This window comes from Mirounga leonina, unplaced genomic scaffold, assembly GCF_011800145.1.
Source record: "Mirounga leonina isolate KUSES-001 unplaced genomic scaffold, KU_Mleo_1.0 Mir_201, whole genome shotgun sequence".
Classification (NCBI taxonomy): domain Eukaryota; kingdom Metazoa; phylum Chordata; class Mammalia; order Carnivora; family Phocidae; genus Mirounga; species Mirounga leonina.
The window spans coordinates 882,979-908,524 of NW_023270504.1; the positions used below are offsets into that span (position 1 = coordinate 882,979).

At 35.4% G+C, this 25,546-nt stretch overlaps 1 protein-coding gene across 1 annotated transcript in view; it reads left to right on the plus strand.

Moving 5' to 3' along the window:
* The window catches only part of ABCD2 (ATP binding cassette subfamily D member 2), a 65,258-nt gene that overhangs the window by 17,702 nt on the left and 22,010 nt on the right, over nucleotides 1-25,546 (plus strand). The window contains exons 6-7 of the mRNA XM_035027909.1: nucleotides 3,405-3,550; nucleotides 23,351-23,496. Coding sequence (XP_034883800.1) covers nucleotides 3,405-3,550; nucleotides 23,351-23,496 — 292 coding nt within the window. The remainder of the gene's footprint in view (nucleotides 1-3,404; nucleotides 3,551-23,350; nucleotides 23,497-25,546) is intronic.

The window sequence follows — 25,546 nt, forward strand, 5'->3', positions numbered from 1 at the left end:
TTTTCTAAATTTAATTTATATTTCCAATAATCTCATTTTCCATTTGGAAAAAAATAGAAGATTCGTGGATTAGTTTTTAATTTTGTTGAGAATAAGAGATATTTGTTATTTATTGTTCTATGTCTTGATTACAGAAACCAAGATGTAAAAATTTCTTTAACAAACCTGAGGCCCTAATTTAAAACACTATAAAATTTGAACATACATTTTGGAATTTAAGTACACAATAATTTGCAGATAAGCATAAATGATTTAATGAAGGCTTCTAAGTGTAGTTCAAACAAAGACATGATTGGACTTGGTAACAGAACTGCAAGCATGATAATACATGTACTAATGATTTTAGTATGGACCTCAGTCTAGGATTATTTTTAAAGATGGGTCTGCAAATGAGTAAGTGTGCTGGAAGGTGATATGTACTGAACATAGGGAAATTCTGTGTTAATAAATATAAGAGAAATTGTGTTCTAACTACAGTTTGATTAGGTTTTATTTTTCCATTTATAGACCTACAGAGTGATTTACTTACTTGGATCTGATCATGAGTACCGATTAGGTTTTAATGATGTACCATAATCTTAAGTAGATTTGAAATAAAACTACTTGAAGAGGCATACATGGAAGGTTTAATTACTTATTAATAGTTTAGCAATTTATAATTTATGACTTTTTATATAGAATTTGTCAGGTTAGGTTTTGTAATATCAATTCTTATTGCTCCATTTATTAAATAGAATTAAGTCTTGAATTCTGGCACCTACTAACTACATTATTGTGGACACATCATGCTCTGTGAAAAAAATTCAGGGCTCAGTATATTTTTTTATAAAAAATGAATTTTAAAATACTTAATCTAATGAAAATGTCATGAATTTTGAACTTCTACAAAGATATATGTTAATATAGTACACTTTATGATAATTGGTATTTTTCTGACTCAGGGGGTTTTATTTAAAGTGTCAGTTCCCTAAAATATAATAAAAGTTCTGTTTCCTGTATGCATTGACAAATAAACAGGTTTCTAGAGGAAAAGGTTCTCATCCTTTTATAGACATTGTGGAATTAAAAAACTGGAGAAGAAAATTCAATGGATGTGGGAATTATTTTTGCTTCACACTTGCTGTTTACTAAACATAAGAACACTTATGCCAATAAAATAATTTGAATGTAGAAAAGGCTTCTATTATGACTCCAAATGTGTTAAAAATCTGAGAATTCCTGAGAATGATGCTATTAAAATATTTTGTGAATATGCCTTTTGCCATGGCACATACCTTTAAAAAAATCATTTGGGAAGTAAGTATTCATGCTTCTACAAAATTAAACTTCCTTAACCCTCTCTCTAGTGAAAGAGCACAGCAAATCACAAAATTAATTCTTTTTGGGCTCTTCCCGGGATTTTCTTTGAACTTTAGTCTATCAAAATAGCTTTTCAGTTTGGCTACAATTGGGGGGAAAAAATGTCTATAGTAAAATGTTTAGACTCAAGCTCACTCCTGTCTTAAGTCCTTGTGGTAGCTGCCTCCAGTGCCTGAAATGCTCCTCCTCCAGCTCTGACTGGTTTTCTCTTATTGCCCAGGCTCAGGCGAAATATTTCCTCCTCAAGAGAGGATTTTCTGACCACCCAATCAAAAGAAGCGCTCCTCACCCCCCGCCACCGCCTCCAACCTCATAATGCCATCATCTTTCCCAAATGCATCTTTCTTATTTTGCTATTATAATAGTATTTATCACTACCTAATTTTTGTTCACGTCTTTTCTGCCATCTTTCCCATTGGAATGTAAACCATGAGAACAGGAGAGTTTGTCTTGGGTAGCCCTGGGTATCCCTTGTGCCTAGAAGAATGTCTGGCACGTGGTAAATAATCAATGTTTACCAAGGAAATGTCTAATTATTTAGACAGACTATATAACTGAACTATTTTTGCTTTACATGTACTTATTATATACATTCCTAGTTCCTTTATCTTAACTCCATCCCAACCCTTCTCTTTTCCTTCCCTTCCTCCCTCTCTCCACCACCTTCTTTCAACAAAAAGATTTCAGCTTATGTTATTCACAATGTGTAGACATGGAACTAACCCCTTATACTGGCATAATCCAAGTAATATAATGTTTTTCATCTTTGAATTTTCAATATGATATATTCTGTATCATTAATACTTAGATATTTGTATCCATATTATACAAAGCTTTATCTACAAGCATACTGTAGATTTCTGCCTCTCATATTTTGATGTTGTATTCACTTTTTAATCACTATTATAAAATATTGTTTGTTCTTAGAAATGTTATCATTGTTCTTAGAGCACATTTTTAACTGCTGTTCCTTTCCCTTGTTCTTTCCAATACTCTTTAAATACCATACTAAGACAACTTCCTGATCCTATTGGGTGGAATGGGAACTCATGAAATTTAACTGCTTAAATTTAAATGACAAATAAGATGGAAGATTCTAAAAAGAAGCATCCAGTTGATAATGGATAAATAACTTCTAAGATATATATATATATATATATATATATATGTACATATATATATAGGTTTTATTTATTTATTTTTTAAAGATTTATTTATTTGACAGAGAGAGACACAGCGAGAGAGGGAACACAAGCAGGGGGAGTGGGAGAGGGAGAAGTAGGTTTCCCGCTGAGCAGGGAGCCCGATGCGGGCCTCGATCCCAGGACCCTGGGATCATGACCCGAGCGAAGGCAGACGCTTAACGACTGAGCCACCCAGGCGCCCCTATATATAGGTTTTAAATTCATTCCTAGACATAAGACTAAATTATAATCCTCTTGCTTTCCTCTGTCTTGGTTTGGTAAATGTATTTTCTCCATCTGTGAATAAAACAGAATTAGAATCATTTCATCTGTCTGATTATGGGCTTTTGTGATTGTGTAACATTTCAGACTGCTGAAGTATAAAATTAAGCTACCCAGCTGGATCTTAGAATAGCTTTGTAGCTAAGAACTCCAACTGACAAATACAACAAAGTTTTATTTGAATTCAATATAAATTTAACCAAATATTAATATAAATAAAGTAAAATGTAATGTGTTTTAATTAAAAATTTTATACTTTCTTATTTCCCATGTGGCTGTGTTTCTACATATGTATGTAGTATCTGATGATGAGACCGCAATTAAAATTTTAGAAAGGCAGTACTCATTCCAAGAAAATCCATTTCCTTTGAAGTTGGATTATTTTATCATGCTTTTAGCTTCAGAGCATAGTCAAAAGCCAAATTTGATGTTCTCCATCCTGATATATTTTTTTTTTACTCCTTGCGTACCCTGGGTTATCATGTGTTTGAAAGTTTTTAAAAAACAAATCACTTTTAAATGCTGCCAAATGAAATCATTTTAAAATATTGCAGTTTGTAATTTTATTTCTTACTTTAGGTACAAGAAGGAATGCATCTTTTGATAACTGGTCCTAATGGTTGTGGGAAAAGTTCTCTCTTCAGAATTTTAAGTGGGCTCTGGCCTGTTTATGAAGGAGTCCTCTATAAACCACCTCCCCAACATATGTTCTATATTCCACAAAGGTAGGTACATATTTTATATCACAAGAAAATTTCAGTTTGCTTTTGAATTATCTTGATTCCTTAGGATCCTCAGTTTATAATCTTTAAGCATGTTTTCATTGAGAGAAACTATTAAGGAAATACAAATTCAGTTATCCAAAAAAGTTTTATTATTGCTTTGATTATAAGAGTTTCCAGGACAAGACCCCTTCTTTTTATTTTCACATCTATCTAGATATAATGAGCCCTCAAAGACTATAGATGTTAATCTCAAGGAAGAGCAGGCTAGTCAAAGGAGTAATTTGATTGCCTGAGGTTTCAGATGATCTCTTCTCACAGACAAAATTGTACTTAGATAGTATACTAATCTCTTTATCAAGCTGCATACGTTCATAGGTTCTAAAATTGTTCACTATGTTTTAAGAGCCTCCATAAAATAGTCTTTATTACAGTCATGCTATATTATTAATTAATGATTTGAAACTACCTTAATTTAAAAAATTACGAATGAGTGTAAAGCATAGAAATATTTTAAAAGAATACAGTTTCTTCTGAAGTCTTTAGCCATCTTTCCTCATAACAATTTAGAAACATCTAAATACAAAGTTATACGTGAGGATTTGGAATATTTATTGTGGATGAGAGAAAATGAAATTTGAAGAAGAGACACACTCATGCTCATCTTTTCCATCTGTCATCACCCGGGGTTAGGTAGAAATCACAGAGCACTCCTAATGTATTAGAAGACTATGCTGTGGAACCTAATAGAGCACTTAGGCTGGAAGTACAGAACCAGAACAAATATAAAAGTTACATCAAGTATGGTACTATCACATGTCTCTCTTGCCCCTTTTCTCTTGTTAAAAAGTGCTTGTACCATCCTGCCACTGGTCTAATTTTTAGACCACATGTTGTAGTTAGGCACATGAGGGTTTGTGGGGCTCTTTGCTTTATTTTATTTATTTATTTATTTTTAAGATTTTATTTATTTATTTGAGAGAGAGAATGAGAGACAGAGAGCATGAGAGGGAGGAGGGTCAGAGGGAGAAGCAGACTCCCCGCGGAGCAGGGAGCCCGATGCGGGACTCGATCCCGGGACTCCAGGATCATGACCTGAGCCGAAGGCAGTCGCTTAACCAACTGAGCCACCCAGGCGCCCGGGGCTCTTTGCTTTAAAGTATGATTTATGTTAGTAGTAAGATGCTACTTGAAGTATGGGAGAATGAACTGCACTGGCAATAAGAAAATGTGGGATGTGAGCAGTGTCATGAATTCTTATGTTTACCATAAAATAGATAACATTTTGCAGCACCAGAATCATTGTCTCTTCCTCTGTATGCTTTAAAGTCTTTGGGGAAACCTTCTGAATCTGACAACTAAATTATCCTGCCAAAGCTTAAGTTTCAGACATTAATGTGTTAAGTAGACTGATTTTATTTTTTTAATTTAGGTTATAAGGCATAAAATCACGAGGAAAATATTCTATCACAGAATTCTACTCTCTTAATTCAAATAAAATCATATATATAAATTATAAAAGGTCGTATATGACAAACCCACAGCTAACATAACACTCAACAGTGAAAGATTGAAACCTGCTTGTGTTCCCTCTCTCTCTGTGTGTCTCTCTCTGTCAAGTAAAATAAATAAAATCCTTAAAAAAAAAAAAGATTTTGAAAACTTGAATGTGAGACCTGAAACTAAAATTCCTAGAAAAAAATAGGGGAAAAGCTCCTTGGCATTGGTCTGGGGAATGATTTTTTTGGATATAACACTGAAAGTACAAGTAACAAAAGCAAAAATCAATAGGTTGGCCCTACATCAACATATAGAAGGGGAGAAAATATTTGCAAATCTTGTATCTAATAAGGGCTTAATATCCAAAAAATATAAAGAATACATACAACTCATTAGCAAAAAATCAAACAGTCTGATTTGAAAATGGGCAGAGGAATTGAATAGACATTTTTTTCAAAGACAAATGGCCAACAGGTACATGAAAAGGTGCTAACATCACTACCCTTAGAGAAATGCAAACCAAACCCACAATGAGATATCACCTAACACCTGTTAGAATGACTATTATCAAAAAGACAAGAGATAACGAGTGTTGGCAAGGATGTGAAGAAAAGAGGACCTCTTTGCACTATTGGTGGGAATGTAAGTTGGTTCAGCCACTATGGCAAACAGTATGGAGGCTCCTCAAAAAATTAAAAAATAGAACTATCATAGGATCCAGCAATACCATTTCTGGTTGTATATGTCTAAAGGAAATGGAAACAGGATCTTGAAGGGATACCTGTACTTCCCATATTCATTGCAGCATTGTTTACAATAGCCAAAATGTGGAAACAACCTCAGTGTCCACTGACAGTTGAATGGAAAGAGAAGATATGGTACAATGGAAACTTCTTCAGCCAAGAGAACATGTGACAACGTGAAACAGACCTTGAGGCAATTATACTAAGTGAAATAATTCTGACAAAGAAAGACAATATATGATAGCACCTATAGATGGAATCTAAAAAAGCCATACTTAGAGAAACAGAGAATAGAATGATGGTTACCAGAAGCTGGAGAGTAGAGGAAATGGGGAGATGTTGGTCAGGAATACAAAATTCTAGTTAGAAGATGAGTAAATTCTGGTAATCTAATGCACAACATTGTGGTTACAGTTAGCAGTAACATATTATATACTTGGAAGTTGTTGAGAGAGTCTAAAATGTTCTCATCACAATAAAGTCATGGTAATTGTGTGAGGTTATAGAGTCATCAGGTAACACTTCAGTGATAATCATTTTGCTATATAAAGTATATCAAATCAACATGTTGTATACCTTAAACTTACACAATGTTATATGTTAATTTTATCTCAATAAAGCTGAAAAAAAAAAACGAAAAAAATACCACTAAGCTGTACATATAAAAAATGGTAGAGCAAATTTTATGTTATGTGTATTTTACCAAATTTTTTAAAAGTGGGGGAAAACACAAAGTACATAAATTCCAGTGTTTGCCCTCAGAGAGACCTGTGTTATTTTGCAACAAACATAAATCACTGGGAAACTTTTTCTTCATTTTAAAATTTACTGTTGCCTAAGCAAAAGGTCAACTGTAACTTAGTTAAGGAGAAATGAAAGTGCAAACTCTATTTTTTTTAAGGCTAAAGTGTTTTAAAATAATTACTGTTAAAAGTAATTTTATCTTGACTATATAACTTCTAGAAACGTGAAAATTTGTTTTTATGTTTAAAATTTTATAAGACCGATCTTGCAAAAAAGCATAAAATATATTGAAATGTATATGTAAACCAAGAGAGTCTAAATGTATTTATTTCTTATATTCTAAATGCTGCTATTTTCTTCAAGAAAACTTGAAAATAATCTTATAAGTATTTATGATTTCAAAGAAAGGTGCTACAACCTCTTTCAAAGTATTTATCAGTAGGCATTCTTAAATATTTCTTCTTTGAATATTCTCATTAATGAGATATCTGTTTATTGCATTACTTTATAGCAACAGAATATTGGTTAAGTACTAGTTTGGCAGGAAAAAAAAAACCTGTAAAGTGAATACAGAATTGAGTCTTATGTACCTACAGAATAAACTTCTTAAGTTATAAACAGACCTTACAATAATCTCCCTGTTTTCACTTTTTCTGACTGAAAGACTTCTTGATAGAGGATGGATCTCCACGCAGTGATCAAATGTATATTAATTGTTATTTTCATGGGGAAAAAAGGAGTGGATTTTGTTAAAGTGGGTTTCTAGTAATGTCATTTATATACAAAAGAAAAAAGAACTACTGAGAGAAAAAATTTGTCATTAAGCAAATTAGGACACATATTTTAAACCACATCTTCAGAGAATGTTGCTATGGCTCAGTGTGCAAGCTGGAAAATCTGAATTCCTAAGAAATTGAGAAATCTCCTCAATATTATTCCAGTTAATGTCTTCTAATACTTTAACAATGTTAATAATGAGAACCAGATAAACAAAAATCTAGGCCTTAGTTCAAGAATACAAATAAAAAGTTGTGTTAGATAAATTAGTTTCAAAACAGCTTTCTTTTATCCTATTTCATTAATGATTGGGTATGATAACTACTAGAACATTTGATAAGTTTTAGCAAAGAAAAATTTCATCTCTAATGTAGATTTAGCTACTCTAAATCTATGGAATAATATATGGTAAATGCTTAGTATTGCTCAAGTGTGACTTTAAAAAATATTTGGGCAATTTTAGACTGTTCAAGACTGAATGTCCTGAGCAATGCGACTGTAATGTAACCTTCAAACTGATGATGGAAACTCATTGTTTCCTACTATTAGCCATCTTGACCCTCCAGAAAAGTCTTCCAGTTGGATACAGATCCTGAATTTCTTTTGTCAATTCTTGGTGCAGTTTTTCCTGTCTTCCCAACTACCTAAGGGTAGATTTGTGATTTCCTGCTTTTGCATTCACTAATCCACTAATTTATGACCCATTAGTCACGTAGTAATTTGGTAGTATGTCTCTATCTTCAGCCGTTAAAGCCTCAAAAGCCCAATCTTTTATTTGTTTAGCTCACCTGCTAACAAAACATTATTATATACTAACATTCACCAAAATAGGATTTGAAACATCTTGATAGGGGTTGGGGCAAAGAGAGTGAGGAGAGGAAAGAAGAAAGTGGGGAGGAACATAGAGGGAAGGAAGGAGGGAAGAAAGACGTAAGAAATAGTTGTTTATTGACAAAAGGTAGCAAAATCTTATGTTCCTTTCTTTTTCTTTTTTTTAAAGATTTTATTTATTTGACAGAGAGAGACACAGTGAGAGAGGGAACACAAGCAGGGGGAGTGAGAGAGGGAGAAGAAGGCTTCCTGCGGAGCACGGAGCCCGACGCAGGGCTCGATTCCAGGACCCTGGGATCATGACCTGAGCAGAAGGCAGACGCTTAACGACTGAGACACCCAGGCGCCCCCTTGTGTTCCTTTATATTACTGTTTTTTTTCTTAATCATCCAGAGGACCATTTGTGTACATATTTCTCCTCAGCAACAGTCTCCAGTTGGGCACCAACCCACTATGTAATTCTGTTCCCAGAGCTCTTGCTCTCACTACCCTTCCTTGGTAGAAGTATCTTGGGACAGAAATTTTTACCATGATCTTCTTACTACTCCATCCTTATGCCTTAATACTTACATTCAACAGATCTGAAATAGATTCAGACTTCCCATAATTTTATATGAAAAGGTAACTTGTGCAAATTTCTGTCCATCCTTTACTTTGGAATTTAAGAAATAAAAGGTTAGGAAAGTGGGAGAAGGATTGTATTATAAGGGTCAAATTAAGTTTAACTAAATATTTTTTAAAAGGAGAAAAAAGAAAAGAAAAAAACAAGAAAAGGGGGGGGTGAAATGGCTAGGATATCATACTTTATATCTTGGGAATGTTAATGTACTTTAGTCTTTGTCGATACTCTACTCTTTTTTCTAAATTTTAAGTATTTATTAAAGCCCTGCTATTAGATACTATGGAGGATAGACAATGAGTAAGACACAGTCACTCTCAATGTGGAGCTTATGTTAAATTTGGTTATAAACAAAAACATGCAACCAACTTCAATACAAGTCAGAATAAGTGCCTCAAGAAAGGCAAGAAATGCTGCAGATGTTCAAAATGAGAAAAACTACAATATAACAGTGTGTCCTTTGATCTAGGTTTTGAAAGTTAGGATTTTAATAGTTGTCATGAATTGGATGTTTCTCCAGTGACTAAATAGATCAGAAATGTGTCAGAGCCAAGCAGGCACGCAATTTTTGTTCTTGCTTTTGGACACTTCTAGGCAAGTTTGTCCTATCCACCCTCCCTCTAGTACACCAAGCTGAGAAAGGTAAATATTTATTAATTCAACTCCATTAATATTATGCCATTGGTACGTACTGGAAATCATAGCACCCATTCCCTAGGTTGTTAAGCATTGCTGAAGTGGTCTTTATGCTGAAGTTCTCTGAATTACTTTTTCAAGTTATCTGGTGCTTTGTAGGTCTGCCATTTGCCCAGTTTCCACCTAAGGAATTTATCTCCTCTCTATAAGTAAATGACAGATTTTTCTTATATTCATATGCATATTATTATATATACATCATATATATATATAATCGTATATGTTAAATTTTAGTCTGTTACTGCTCCTCAAGAAACATAACAAAAGATGACAATAACTTCTCTTACATCTCATTCTCTTTTGCCAGAAGATATTCTGAAATTATAAATAACATTTCATTTATCAACTCAGTATTTTTTTACTACTTCATTCACAGGATAGTATATTCAAGTACCACGTAGTTTAATCTTCTAGACTAAATGCTTAATAAATAAAGTAGTTATGAATCACATTTTTAAATTAAATGAAACATGAAAATCCTAAATTAGATTGTATGCAGGAATGATAGCATGACTAAATAGGTTGTAAGGAAAATTAAATATAGATAATGTTACTTCTATCTTTCAATGTATCAACAGTACATATTGATTATGCTCTGCATAAGTCATGCTAAATAGAATGTTTTAAATAATTAAATTGGAGTTCAAAGAGATTAGAGACTTTAATACTTTGATTTACACAGCATTTCAGAGCCAGGGCTGGAATTCATCAAATCTCTGGATCTCTGCATTCACTGCCTCTTATTTTCAGATTAATAAAATAATCATATTAAAAACATCTACCTGTGATTGAAAAGAAAAAAAAAACAAACCAGTGTTTGACCTTAAATGTTTTCTCAGACAATCATAGTAATTAAAGCCTCTCCAGCACTGTCCCAAATTTATGGGAGATAACAAACTATGATTCTTTTATAGTTTGCATTCACTTTCAAAAATTTCTGTTTTCATCAATTGTTTTTCTTAGTCAGAAGAGCTTATGACATGAAATCTCAGCTTGTAGCAGTGCCAGCATTTAATCCATGCTTTCTTTGTTGGCATTTCTACTCCTGTCTTTAATGATACAGCCTATGCATTTTTTTAAATTGAAGTATAGTTGACCAGCCTATGTATTTTATTTTATTTTATTTTTAAATTTTATTTTATTATGTTATGTTAGTCACCATACATTACATCGTTAGTTTTTTTAATTAGTTTTTCCTATTTATTTATTTATTTATTTATTTGTTTGTTTATTTGATGTAGTGTTCCATGATTCATTGTTTGCATATAACACCCAGTGCTCCATGCAATATGTGCCCTCTTTAATACCCATCACCAGGCTAACCCATCCTCCCACACTCCTCCCCTCTAGAACCCTCAGTTTGTTTCTCAGAGTCCATAGTCTTTCATGGTTCATCTCCCCCTCCGATTTCCCCCCCTTCATTTTTCCCTTCCTACTATCTTCTACTATCTTCTTTTTTGTTTTTTTTTTAACATATAATGTATTAATTGTTTCAGAGGTACAGGTCTGTGATTCATCAGTCTTACACAATTCACAGCACTCACCATAGCACATATCCTCCCCAATGTCTATCACCCAGCCAGCCCATCCCTCCCACCCCCCACCACTCCAGCAACCCTCAGTTTGTTTCTCAGAGTCCATAGTGTCTCATGATTTCATCTCCCCCTCTGATTTCCACCCCTTCATTTTTCCCTTCCTACTATCTTCTTTTTTTTTTTTTAACATATAATGTATTATTTGTTTCAGGGGTACAGATCTCTGATTCATCAGTCTTACACAATTCACAGCACTCACCATAGCACATACCCTCCCCAATGTCTATCACCCAGCCACCCCATCCCTCCCACCCCTCACCACTCCAGCAACCCTCAGTTTGTTTCCTGAGATTAAGAATTCCTCATATCAGTGAGGTCATATGATACATGTCTTTCTCTGATTGACTTATTTTGCTTAGCATAATACCCTCTGTTCCATCCACATCGTTGCAAATGGCAAGATTTCATTTTTTTTTGATGGCTGCATAATATTCCATTGTATATATGTACCACATCTTCTTTATCCATTCATCTGTTGATGGACCTCTTGGCTCTTTCCATAGTTTGGCTATTGTGGACATTGCTGCCATAAACATTGGGGTGCATGTACCCCTTCAGATCCCTACATTTGTATCTTTGGTGTAAATACCCAGCAGTGCAATTGCTGGGTCATATGGTAGCTCTATTTTCAACTTTTTGAGGAACCTCCATACTGTTTTCCAGAGTCAGCCTATGTATTTTTAACATAAAGTGAATTAATATTGATTTTTATTTTGAGAATATTATGACCTCTTAAATAATTGATGAATCCTGGAGCATCTTTAGCAAGAGCTAGACATCTCTGGCCTTATTACTTTGTTTGTTTTGTTCTGTTTTGTTATTTTACAAGGTGACAAGTGATTGCTGTGCATTACTCACTATCCTACACATATGTTTCTAATTTTTCTGTATGAAAACCCATAAAGTTGGTGTTAGTATCCCTGTCTTTAGATGAGAAAACTTAGGTTGAAGTCATCCAGCTGAGTGGAGCTAATATTTGAACTTAGGCAAGTCTGACTCTAAAGTTATTTTGTCTTGGTTGTTGTTGGCAGCAGGGCACATTTCTATGAAAACTTACTACTCTTTTGCCTGATCTTGCAAGTATCACCAGCTAAGGTTGTTTGCTTGGTATGCTAAATCTGTACTTATATTAAGCTATTGTTTGGAAGCAGAGGTCCTTGTAATGCTGGAGGTGGAGGATAATCCAAGACAATTTTAGCATAATGGGGGCCGGGGGACCTGTTTGACTCACTCGGGTAAGCGTCTGCCGTCAGCTCAGGTCATGATCCCAGGGTCCTGGAGTCCAGCCCCATGTCGGGCTCCCTGTTCAGAGGGGAGTCTGCTTCTCCTTCTGCCTCCCCCCATCCCCCAGCTTGTGCTCTCTCTCTTGCTCACTCTCTCTCAAATAAATAAATAAAATCTTTAAGGAAAATTAAAAAATTAAAAAATTAAATCACAGTTCCTGCAGAGATATAAAACAAATCTTAATTTTCATTATGCATTATGACATTAAAAGTCATTATTTAACCTTTATCTTGTCAAAAGAAGAGACCGTCTTTTGCAACAGAGTAAAGATTTTTCATTTAAGAAGTTCATCAGAATAAACAAAACACGTAACACCAATAACACCAACATTGACACCACTGCAAGCTAAGATATGCATGTGTCTAATGAGCTTTGTAGATACTTAAAAATATGAACATCCCTTTGAATTGTTTCTATATAAATACCTTTCAAATCCAAGATTTCCTGTTTGGAGGGATAGGAGAACAATGTTACTGAAGGACATCATTTAACCCATACATATAAAACCAAATAACGACTATTAAAGAACCAGGAGCACATGAGATCAAAAGGGAGGTTAGAAGACCTAGTTTGCCTCCTTTTTCCATGGCTGAGAGGGTGCCCTCATAGTCAATAAAGTATTGTTAGTGAGATCCTTGCTTTTCTTTTTTTTTGCCTCAGATCGCAGATTAAAAAATGAGGATGTGGGGCGCCTGGGTGGCTCAGATGGTTAAGCGTCTGCCTTCAGCTCAGGTCATGATCCCAGGGTCCTGGGATCGAGTCCCACATCGGGCTCCTGGCTCAGCAGGGAGTCTGCTTCTCCCTCTCCCTCTGCCTCTCCCACTGCTCATGCTCTCTCTCTCTCTGTATCTCTGTGTCTCAAATGAATAAATAAAATCTTAAAAAAAAAAAAATGAGGATGTGGCCTGGAAAGGGACCTAAGTAAGAATATGGGGGAATGCTAGTTTAAATATCTTGATTACTGTTTTCCTCTTGGTCTCTAGTTTTTGGACTTTTTGAATCTTAATGGATCTCTAGGTGCAAAAACACCAATAGGGAGAGCCTCTGAAAGACAAAGAGTGTGTTTATTTAAGTAAGATGCAGGCTTCCCAGGGCCATTGCCTGAGAGGAATGTTGCTCTGAAGGGGCCACTGGAATAAAGGAAGAATGTGATATGGCTTAATTCAGGCGTACTCATGGAGCCCCATACACAGTCAGTTATACATACACTGGTCTTGCTGCCCCCAAATTAGACGAATCTTAGGGAGTGGGAGTTGTTACTAGAACAGACTTTGCCCATGTTGACTCGCTGTTGAACAAATTTTCATAGAATATAAGCCAGAAAGTGCATCTGCACATCTGTACCACACTGGTGGTATCCTACTGAATCTATAGAATCTATAGAATGGCATATTACAACAGTGCAATGAACATACGATGAATGATTGAATGAATGAATGAATGAATGAATGAACATCTCCACAGATTTGGTTTCTTTCTTTTTTTTTTTTTTAAGATTTTATTTATTTATTTGAGAGAGAGAGAGAGCACAAGAGGGGGGAGCGGGAGAGGGAGAAGCAGACTCCCTGCTGAGCAGGGAGCCCGATGCGGGACTCGATCCCGGGACTCCAGGATCATGACCTGAGCCGAAGGCAGTCGCTTAACCAACTGAGCCACCCAGGCGCCCCAGATTTGGTTTCTACTGCCAAATCAGTCTGACTCCATACACTAATTAGGAAGCAAACTATTTTGCTTCTTGCACTAGATATGTCATATAATCCTCTTTATGATGGGTATAAGTATTTGTCATTTAATATGTCCCTTGTAAAAGAAATTATTTTAGCCATGAAGAAGGCTCAGTAATATGCTGTAGCTAATTTACCTATATTCCTTTGCTTTCTGACTATTAGACTCAAAGCAAGTAAACTGCATAAGTATCTTTGAGCAATTGACTGACAAACTTGTAAATTATACATTTTGGTATCTCCTGTGTAGTAATTGGTACATTCAGTTTTTTAAAACTCTCTTAAAGGAATCTATAAATGTAAACAATTTCCTATAGTTTCCTGTTGCTTGGAAAAATGTTTCGGATACATTTTTTTTTCATATTTAACTCTTCTATCAGTTAATTTATAAAAATAATAATGGTGAAAAATCTTCTTTTGGGTCTAAAAGTTTTCCTTATTTTATGACTCAGTTATTAAGTTGAACCATATGGAATTAGAATTTTTGTAGGTCAAAAAAGTCAAATAACAGGGATTTCATACAGCAATCTAATGACAAATACTCTTAACCAAAGTTGATTTTTAAGAAGTTTGGATTCTCATCAGGTTAGCAGTACTTTGATTATTCCACTAACATTATTCTTATTACTTGGAAATAAATATAGTCCCTGCTCTTCAGAGGCTGTGCACATCTCTGTTTTGGCACCTAGAAATAACATCCTAAAAATGTGATTGCAGTAATAGTTAATATCTCTTTTCAGTTGAGTACTTCTTCTTGTTTGCTACATATTTTTTTAAGAATATTAGGAATGACTTATGCATTGAGGACTCAAATTTAATTCTTGGTATTCATGAAAGGATCTGATGACATGATTGGTCCCAGTGTGTACATTTATATGAATTATTAATAGTTAGATTTTATGGCTTTCTGATTGCTAACTTCTTATCACTATGGTAACACAGCAGTACTTAGCTGTACCTTAAACTTAACACATCTCAGGCTTAAATATAGTTAATATTGCTGTGAAATTTTTGCCAACATTTTGACAATTAAATTCTAGATGACTATGAAACATTTAGCATTTTGGATGATCATTCCAAAGATGACAAGCACAAAAACAGCCGATATTTCTCAATGCCTTCTCCTTTTTTCTACTTTTGTCTCTATTAAAGAGAAAAATACAGAACAATATAAAAAAGAGAAAAGTACAGAAGAATATAACAATATAATATATGTTAGTACATTTTACCAAAACAATCATAAATTGTCAGATTTTTAAATGTTAACACAGAAAAGTACGGAGTAGAATACAAATTATAGAAGTACCTTGAGACATTGGTAATATAAAATAAAAAGCCATAATCACTGGGAATAGATTTGATCTGAACTAACTTTAATTCTACTCTTATTATTAACAGTTTTAAATGTAGATGCATTTGAAGTAACCCCAGATTACAAAGAAAAACAATTATGATAATTGTTTAAATAATAATTACTTAAATTGTAATGTGATACCTGTGAGTTTATTCCCGTATCTTTTCCACAACAAATAGAGGTGATTCTGGGTTTTACTTAGAGAAGTAAATTAAAACTAGTTAGTGTTTCTTTCTGATAGTTGCTCATTATAAGCAATATATTTCTTTCATTGCTTGTAGTAGGTATGTTGCGTGATTCCCTCTGATGGGCCAGAGCAAGTAAGCTAATAACTTTCTGACATGGTAACTTATGTACCTGAAATATTTAGAAGATAATCTGAATAGGTCTATATATCTAGAAAGGAAAGCTTAGTAAAGGGTACTTTAAGTTCTTATCCATTATGTATAACTTTAGTAAGACTAGAGCAACTTGAGCTAGCTTAAACTGTTAAATTCCAGGCCTTTGAGCTGGAAAAGGATCACAAGCAAACTAATCATATAAGCATTGGATATAGGGTCCTCTGTTTCCTGTGCTTTCAAATAAATTCAGCATCATCCCTACTTTTCTTGATATAGCTTTTCAAAAGAATTTGGTGGTGACCTTAACTTTATAATATTTTTAAATAATTATAGTAATAAAATCTATCAAAGTATCCTTAGTTGGGGGCGCCTGGGTGGTTCAGTCGGTTAAGTAGCCGACTCCTACATTCAGCTCAGGTCATGATCTCAGGGTTGTAAAAAGGAGCCCTGCATTGGGCTCTGTGCTGGGTGTGGAGCCTGCTTAAGGTTCTCTCTCTACCCCTCTCCAGCTGCCCCTCCCCCCTTAAAAAAAAAGTACCCTTAGTTGCTATGTACCACATTAAATATAGAATGTGTTATTTTTATCATTTTATATGATGGTAAAACAATTGAGAGGAAAAGGGACTCTAATAAAGCAGTATTTGTTGAGTCCTTATAAATTTGTAATTTTATAAATATTTCTTGTATAATTCCATCTGCATTCCCTTCACATAAATTTTCAAAGCAGCAATTTTCATACTCTATTATTAATCATTTTGAGTAACAATAGCTCATATAAGTTATGTGGACACATTTGCAGTTCTTCATTTTGCATCATAAAATGTTTATGGTTTGGCATTTTATTTAAATTTCATGCTGATTGAATTTAAAAAGTTTGTAGCTAAACACCATGTTTGTTTTGTTTCGACTTTTTTTTTTTAAGATTTTATTTATTTGACAGAGACCCAGCGAAGAGAGGGAACACAAGCAGGGGGAGTGGGAGAAGGAGAAGCAGGCTTCCCGTGGAGCAGGGAGCCCGATGTGGGGCTTGATCCCAGAACCCTGGGATCATGACCTGAGCCGAAGCCAGATGCTTAACGACTGAGCCACCCAGGCACCCCTGTTTTGTTTTGACTTTTATTTCAAGAGTGCATATTCAAAATATTATGAGACTTATAAACTCAATAAAAACTTTAGCATTGCAAAAACATAACTATTTTACTTTGCCTTAAGAGCCCTTATGAAATGTTTCCTTATCTATTCATTAAAGAGAATCGACAGATTTCAAAAATCATAAAGAAATTATAAATAACATAAATTAGCCTTTTAAAGAAGTTTCAAAGTTTTGCTCTTCCAAGTTCTTACAAAGAAAGCATAGAGCAGCCTTATGTGCACTGACCTTTCAGGTCCTATAAATTGCTCCAGTGAACTAAGTGGTGCTCCAGTTACTAAAAGAAGTACTTCTAGGTAAACCTGACATGCTTTCTTGGGCATTTAACAGAATATAATTTCTAAAATTTATATAATTAGGTACTTGTTATTTATTAATCTCATGAAAATAATAAAAATTTACTATGTGGTATAAAACCACAAGTCTCTTAGCTGGTTAAATAGAAATTCTTTTGCATCTGTTCTTTTTTAAGATGTTGCCTTTTCACATAAGTAGCAAACTTAAGCCTAAGTAGACATGAACTTTTGTTTCTGTAACGGATAATTGAGTGCCTACTTTGTACGTATACTTATGAGGTGCTCTGACTACATTGCTTCATTTATACTTTATAAAAACACACTGCTTCATTTAGGTTTCATAGCAAATGGAATAAAGTAAGTTATTTTACAAATTAGGTAGCTGTAGTTCAGAATTTGGGTCACATTGTTAGTAAATAGTGAAATTGGAATTCCAGCCCAGAACCATCTCTCCAAAGCCTATTATCACAACCATGACTCTTTACTGTCTTCCTTGAAATGTAGATATAAAAATCTGATTTCATTAAATATTGCCAGTTAATTTAGTCTTATGGTAGAATCCTGAAGGAACATTAGTGAAATGAATGTTCAGATGTATTTTAATCATTGTAGTCTCCATTATATATTGTGTCATGGCTGTTCTATAGCTTGAATTATATCTGGGGTTTATACTAAGGTATAGGATACATTTGTGCTTTTAATTTACATTAAATTGGAGCAGGTATCACTTCGGAAGTTAGCAAAAGTACCGCCCACTATGATTTCCTTGTATTTCTTTTTTAAGTAGTCTCAGAGTACCAGTTGAAAAACTACTCATTGGCTCTGATAGCCAATTTCTATTTTATGCTATTATTATTACCAGATATTAATTTAAGATATTGTCACATTATATGAATGTTTAATATAATATAGACAAATAACTGTGTGTCCTAACTCTATTTAAAAAAAAAAAAATATATGGTTAGACCAGAGAGGGAAAGGGAAAGAAAAAGGCAGGAGAGGAAGATATAGGGATATAGTAAAGAAACGTGACCAGAAATGATATAGACACTTCAGAAAACAGCTGGGCAGTTCCTCAAAAAGTAAACAAAGAGTTATATGCCCCAGCAATTCCACTCCTAGGTGTATGCCCACTGTTCATAATAGCCAAATAGTGAAAACAACTGGAATATCCATCAACTGTTGAATGGATTAACAAAATGTGGCATATTCATACAGTGGACTATTATTCAGCCATCAAAAGGAATAAAATACTATTATATGCTACAACATGAATGAACCTGAAAGCAGTATGCTAACAGAAAGAAGGTCATCACAAAAGACCACATATTGTATGATTTCATGTATATTAAATGGCCAGAATAGGCAAATCCATGGAGACAGAAAGTAGATTAGTGGTTGCCAGGGGTTGGGAGGAGAGAAGAATGTGGACTGTCTACTATTGGGTATAGAGTTTCTTTTTGGTGTGAAGAAAATATTCTGGAATTAGTGGTGATGGTTACATGAGCTTGTGAATATACTAAAAATCACTGAATTGTGTACTTTAAAAGGGTGGATTTTATGATATGTGAATTATATCTCGATTTTTTAAAAAGATTTATTTATTTGAGGGAGAGAGAGAGAGTGAGCAGGGGAAGGGCAGAGGAAGAGAATCTCAAGCAGACTCCCCGCTGAGTACGGAGCCCGACTTGGAGCTCGATCCTATGACCCTGAGATCAGGACCCCAGATTAAAGCAAGAGTTGAATATTTAACCAACTGAGCCACCCAGGCACCCCTATATCTTAATTTTTAAAATATGACCAGGGATTCCCATATTTGTAAAGATCCCATTGAAAATCTTTATATGAGTATATATATGTATCATTAAAATATAAATATTTTTATTTTCAAATATTAGTTAAGTCTGTTGTAAAATAACCTTGTGTTATCTGTTCTTCAACTGAATCATTTTCATATTATGGGAAAATAGGTAGACAATTGATCTACAAAAACATTTGTATTTTAAACCTTCAACTTTCTCTCTTTCTCCCACCCCCCTCCCCTTTTAAAAGTAAGTTGCAGCAATCATAAATCTTCATCCCTAACTACTTTAGGATGTATTTCCAAAGAGCAAAGATATTTTCTAGCATAACCATAGTATAATAATCAAATTCATGAATATTAACACTGGTATAATGTTATTACCTAAACATACTTTTGGGGTGCCCAGGTGGCTCAGTCGTTAAGCGTCTGCCTTCGGCTCAGGTCATGATCCCAGGGTCCTGGGATCGAGCCCTACATCGGGCTCCCTGCTCTGCGGGAAGCCTGCTTCTCCCTCTCCCACTCCCTCTGCTTATGTTCCCTATCTAGCTGTCTCTCTCTCTGTTAAATAAATAAAATAAAATCTTAAAAAAAAAATTTAAACATACTTTTGTTGGTTCACAAACTGGCCTCTGTACATGGAGGGCAAAAGGAGATGGAAGAGACTACTCCAGATTGGTAGATGGCAGGTTTAAGAAGCAGGGGAATTAACATGAGGTTTGTCATGGTCAGCTACAAGGTGAGTGGATCTCTGCACTTGCCCACCAGAATCTTAAGTTTGTATAGAGGCCTTAACTGGGTTAAATCACATATAGCATCCAGATGGTCCCAACAACACATTGCTCTCTCAAGGCTGCTTCCTTGGAAAAAGTTGCAGTGATGGGAGTGGTGGTCAGAGCATACATTCCAACCACATGTGAGGGGGTGAGGAGCCTCTGATTGTCCCAGGCCAGCTCATGGTCAACTGGCAGTCATGTCCTCTCAATGGCCCCCAACAATTCTCCATATTTTTTTATAAATATATGTTTTTAAGATTTATTTATTTTAGAGAGAGGGAGAGAGAGTCCATGCATGATAGGTGGGGGAGTGGTAGGGGGAGGGAATTCTGAAGCAGATTTCCCACTGAGCATGGAGCCCCACTCGGGATTTGATCCCATGACCTATGAGATCATGACCTGAGTCGAAACCAAGAGTCAGACGCTCAACCCACTGAGCCACCCAGGCACCCCAACAACTTTTCATATTTAAATATTGCCAATTATCATAATACTATCCTTTATAATAACTTGTTTTTCTCAGTTCATTTGCATTTTAGTTGTCATGTTGCTCTAGTTTCTTTTAATCTCACCTCCTCAGCTTCTCTTTTTTTAATGACATTGATATAAATAGAGTGCAAAACTGTTATTTTTTTTTAAAGATTTTATTTATTTATTTGACAGAGAGAGAGACAGTGAGAGAGGGAACACAAGCAGGGGGAGTGGGAGAGGGAGAAGCATGCTTCCCGCTGAGCAAGGAGCCCAAAGTGGGGCTCGATCCCAGGACCCTGAGATCATGACCTGAGCCAAAGGCAGTCGCTTAACCAACTGAGCCACCCAGGAGCCCTGAACTGTTGTTATTTTAAGAAAGTTCTTTAAGGGGCGCCTGGGTGGCTCAGATGGTTAAGCGTCTGCCTTCGGCTCAGGTCATGATCTCAGGGTCCTGGGATCGAGTCCCGCATCAGGCTCTCTGCTCCGCGGCAAGCCTGCTTCTCCCTCTCCCTCTGCTCCTGCTCTCTCTCTCTCAAATAAATAAATAAAATCTTAAAAAAAAAAAAAAAAGAAAGAAAGTTCTTTAAGGTAGTCTGGTAGTTTCCTGATGCTATGATTCAGGATATGCTTTTTTTTTTTTTTTTGGTGCAAGAATACTACCTATTTCCAAAATCTGCTGGGTAACCAAAAACTTGGTGGTTTAAAACAACAGAAATGTATTCTCTCGTAGTTCTGGAAGTCAGGAGTTCAAAATCAAGTTGTTGACAGGCCTATCCTCCCTAAGAAAGCTCTAGGATAGAATCTTTTCTTGCCTCTTCCAGCTTCCGATGGTGGCAGGCATTCCTTGGCCTGGGACAGCATAACTCCAATCTCTGTCTCTGTCATCATATAACTTCCTTCCCTTCCTTTCTCCTCTTCTTATAAGGGCACTTACTGGATTTAGGGCCCATCTGGTTAATCCAGGATGATCTCATCTGGAGATCCTTAACTTAGTTACATCTGCAAAGACCTTTTTTTTCCCCTCCAAATAAGGTCAAATTCACATGTACGCGGGGTTTAGGACTTGGGCATATCTTCTTGGGTCCACAGTTCAACCTACTACACTACCTAAATGATGTTGGGTCCTTCTCAGAGGATAATGTCAGGATATACTGAGTGTAGACAGAATAGGAAATAGATTTTTTTTTAAAGCATGAATTCATACTGACACTCGAATTCAAATGAAGTATTATAGTTTTTCTTGCCTTCTCACCTGCCATGTTTGTATCTTCTTTCTTCAGAGGGAGCACCCTGGCTCCTAAGAGTAAAATGTTTACTTCTTTGGTCAGTCCTGCAAGATAGGTAAAATAGTTTCAGAATTGCTACACCTATATCATTACCAACAAGAAACTTGCCAAATAAGGTTCAAGATTTCTTTGTGGTTCTCTTGGTCTTCAACTGAAATTGGGTGACCAGTTTCAAGTTACTTGGACCAGCACCTCCTCCCCTTTTAGGTGGTTGTTATTCATTGGATATACCATTCAGTTCATTTGTTTCTGTTTGTATTTAATTTTAAGGTTTCTACCTTCGCTGGTTATTGGTGTCATGTTATTTTTTTGAATGATAACATTTAACATTATTCTAAAAGTAAAAACTATACAGAAAGGACACTTAGAGAGCTCACTCCCTCCCCTATCCATTCTGCCTTGTTTTTCCAATCTCCAGTATGTAGCCGGTTTTATTAATTTCTGGTTTACGGTGTTTCCTTTTATAAATGTAAGCAGATAAATGTATACTTACTTATTTTGCTTTCATTTCGTATAAAGGTAGTATACTGTATATTAGTGGTTCTCAAATGGGGATGGTTTTGTCCTGCAGGGGGCAATATCTGGAGACTTTTTTTGGGGGGAGGAGTCACTACTGTAGGAGCATCTTGTGGGTGGAGACCAGGTATGCTGCTAAACATCTACAATAAGTAAGATAGCCCTCAACTACAAAGAAGGACTAGTTCCATATATCCACAATGCTGCTGCTGAGAAGCCCTGCTAGACATCTACTTCTGCACTTTGCTTTTCAACTTAAAAGTATATTATGGAAAATCACTCTATAGAGAACGTCCACATCCTGTTTTACAGCTCCATAGTGTAGGTGCTATAGTTTATTCAGTCTCCTTTTGATGGACATTTAGATTGTTTTCAATATTTTGCAATTACAGATAATGCTGCAATGGATCTTACACACTCCTATTGTTGTTATTTTTGGAAGTTATATATATATATATATATATATTTTAAAGATTTTATTTATTTGTTTATCCTAGAGAGAGACAGAGAGCAAGCGCAAGCATGCTCCCACACACAAGTTGGGGGGAAGGGCGGGGAGGGAGAAGGACAAGCAGACTACCCCCCCCCCCACTCCCCGAGCCCAGAGCCTGGCGCGGGTGGATCCCACCACCCATGAGATCATAACCTGAGCTGAAAGCAAGAGTCCATGCTCAACCTACTGATCCACCCAGGTGCCTCATGAATAGCATTTTTAAAAAGTTTTGCTTGTTCACATCGCTGGGTCAAAACCTCAAATTTTATAATATTTAAACCAAATAATTTTAGATGAAATGCAGGAGCAATGTTTATAAAATACAGTGAAACAGGGTATGTATTTCTGCACTGAAAATACCCAACTTTTTTTTGTGGCTATGTCTCAATAAATTTTTACATAAACATAACAGAGTATGATCCTGTCATGCCTGAGAGAGAAATACTCATCACCAGGTAATAAATGTAATCCTAGACATATGGTATTTAAAGTCTGCTCTGGAGTTTTCAGACCACGGGAATGTCACACTGAGTAAACTAAAATGCCTTTGTACTAGGATTCTTCTTTTTTTTTAATTTTATTTATTTATTTGACAGAGAAGGAGAGAGAATAAGCGGTGGGGAGGGGCAGAGGGAGGGAAAGAGAGAGAGTGAGAGAGAAGCAGACTCCCCTCTGAGCAGGAAGCCTGATGTGGGGCTTGATCCCAGGACCCGGAGATCATGACCTGAGCCAAAGGCAGACGCTTAACCGACTGAGCCACCCAGGCGCCCCTGTACTAGGATTCGTGTGTGCTTGGTGTTTTATAGGCCATACATGTCTCTTGGAAGTCTTCGTGATCAAGTCATCTATCCTGATTCAGTGGATGACATGCATGATAAAGGCTATACAGACCACGATCTGGAATGTATTCTACACAATGTCCACCTCTATCACATAGTTCAAAGAGAAGGAGGTAAAGTCTATCACTTTTAAAATGCATTTAACTTTGTTTCAAAAAAACAAACTTGGGTAAATAGTCCATGGTTTAATTTGAACGTATGCTATTATTGGAACATAAGCACAGAAGACAGACTTTATAGCATTTATTGCTTTTCCATTATTGACATCCTCTTTTCTGCTTGGGTTATATTTCCTGCAGCACACTATGCTTTTTATTGTCTGCTGCTAGCATTTGAAAATAATTTTTCCTTCATATTTGAATATACAATTGTCCCTGAAGCCATCATCAATCTAGATGTATGTAAAGTCTGTGACAGAAATATTATCCTGTCGAGTTCTCAGCTTACATTAAACTAAATAATTTGAGAAGTAGGTATCAAAGAATTACTTTTTTGTTTTCAGACCCACAGTCTTACCAATACATTTTTTCCTCTTTCAAGTAGCACATAGAGAATTAGATAAAATACAGAAACTTCTATAGTATGTGTTTTATTCATAAGACATTTTTGAAAGAGTAGAATTAACAGTTATACATATGAGCTTAAAAAAGAATTACTACTAATAGTCAAACCTTTTTAAATTAATTTTTTATTTAAATTCAATTAACTAACATATAATGTATTATTGGTTTCAGAAGTAGAGGCCAGTGATTCATCAGTCTTATATAATACCCAGTGCTCATTACATCAGTGCCCTCCTTAATGTCCATCACCCAGTTACCCCATCCCCCCCTGCACCCCTTCCCTCCAGCAACCCTCAGTTTGTTTCCTATGATTAAGCAACTAATTAATCATTGAATACTACACCAAAAACTAATGATGTGTACTATATGTTGGCTAATTAAACATAATAAAAAAAAAAGAGAGAGTCTTTTATGGTTTTTTTCCCTCTTTGATTTCATCTTGTTTTATTTTTTCCTCTCTTCCCCTATGATCTTCTGTTTTGTTTCTTAAATTCCACATATGAATGAGATCATATGATAATTATCTTTCTCTGATTGACTTATTTCACTTAGCATAATACCCTCTAGGTTCATCCAATTCATTGCAAATGGCAAGACTTCATTTTTTTTTTTCTGATGGCTGAGTAGTGGTCCATTGTATATATATACCACATCTTCATTATCTATTCATCTGTCGATGGATGTCTGGGCTCTTTCCATAGTTTGGCTATTGTGAAAATTGCTGCTATAAACATTGGGGTGCACATACCCCTTCGGATCACTACATTTGTATCTTTGGGGTAAGTACCCAATAGTGCAATTGCTGGGTCATACGGTAGCTCTATTTTCAACTTTTCGAGGAACCTCCATGCTGTTTTCCAGAGTGGCTTCACCAGCTAGCATTCCCACCAACAGTGTAGGAGGTTTCCCCTTTCTCTACATCCTCACCAACATCTGTTGTTTCCTGACTTGTTAATTTTAGCCATTCTGACTGGTGTGAGGTGGTGTCTCACTGTGGTTTTGATTTGTATTTCACTGATGCCGAGTGATGTTGAACATTTTTTCATGTGTCTGTTGGCCATTTGTATGTCTTCTTTCTAATAGTCATACTTTCAAATAACTTGATTACACATAATTTGATAGCCTTGAAAAACTATTGAAATAACAAGCTAGAATTCTAGGTTTAATTTTGCATAGGTTTTATGCTTCATTTCCTAGCCCATTTACCTATCAGAAGTACAGTGATTAAGAATATGAACTTTGAAGTCAGAGTTCTAGAATCTTAATTAGCACTGTTGTCTGTATCTTCAACTGTAAAATGGGGATAACTATCTACCTAATAAGGATTCTGTGAATATTAAATAAGACTCTCTGTAGAGTCCCACAACTATGTGGTCAATTAATCTTTGACAAAGCAAGAAAGAATATCCAATAGGAAAAAGACAGTCTCTTCAACAAACGGTGTTGGGAGAACTGGACGGCAATATGCAAAAGAATGAAACTGGACCACTTTCTTACACCATACACAAACATAAATTCAAAATGGATTAAAGACCTAATGTGAGACCTGAAACCATAAAAATCCTAGAAGATAACATAGGCAGTAACTTCTTTGACATCG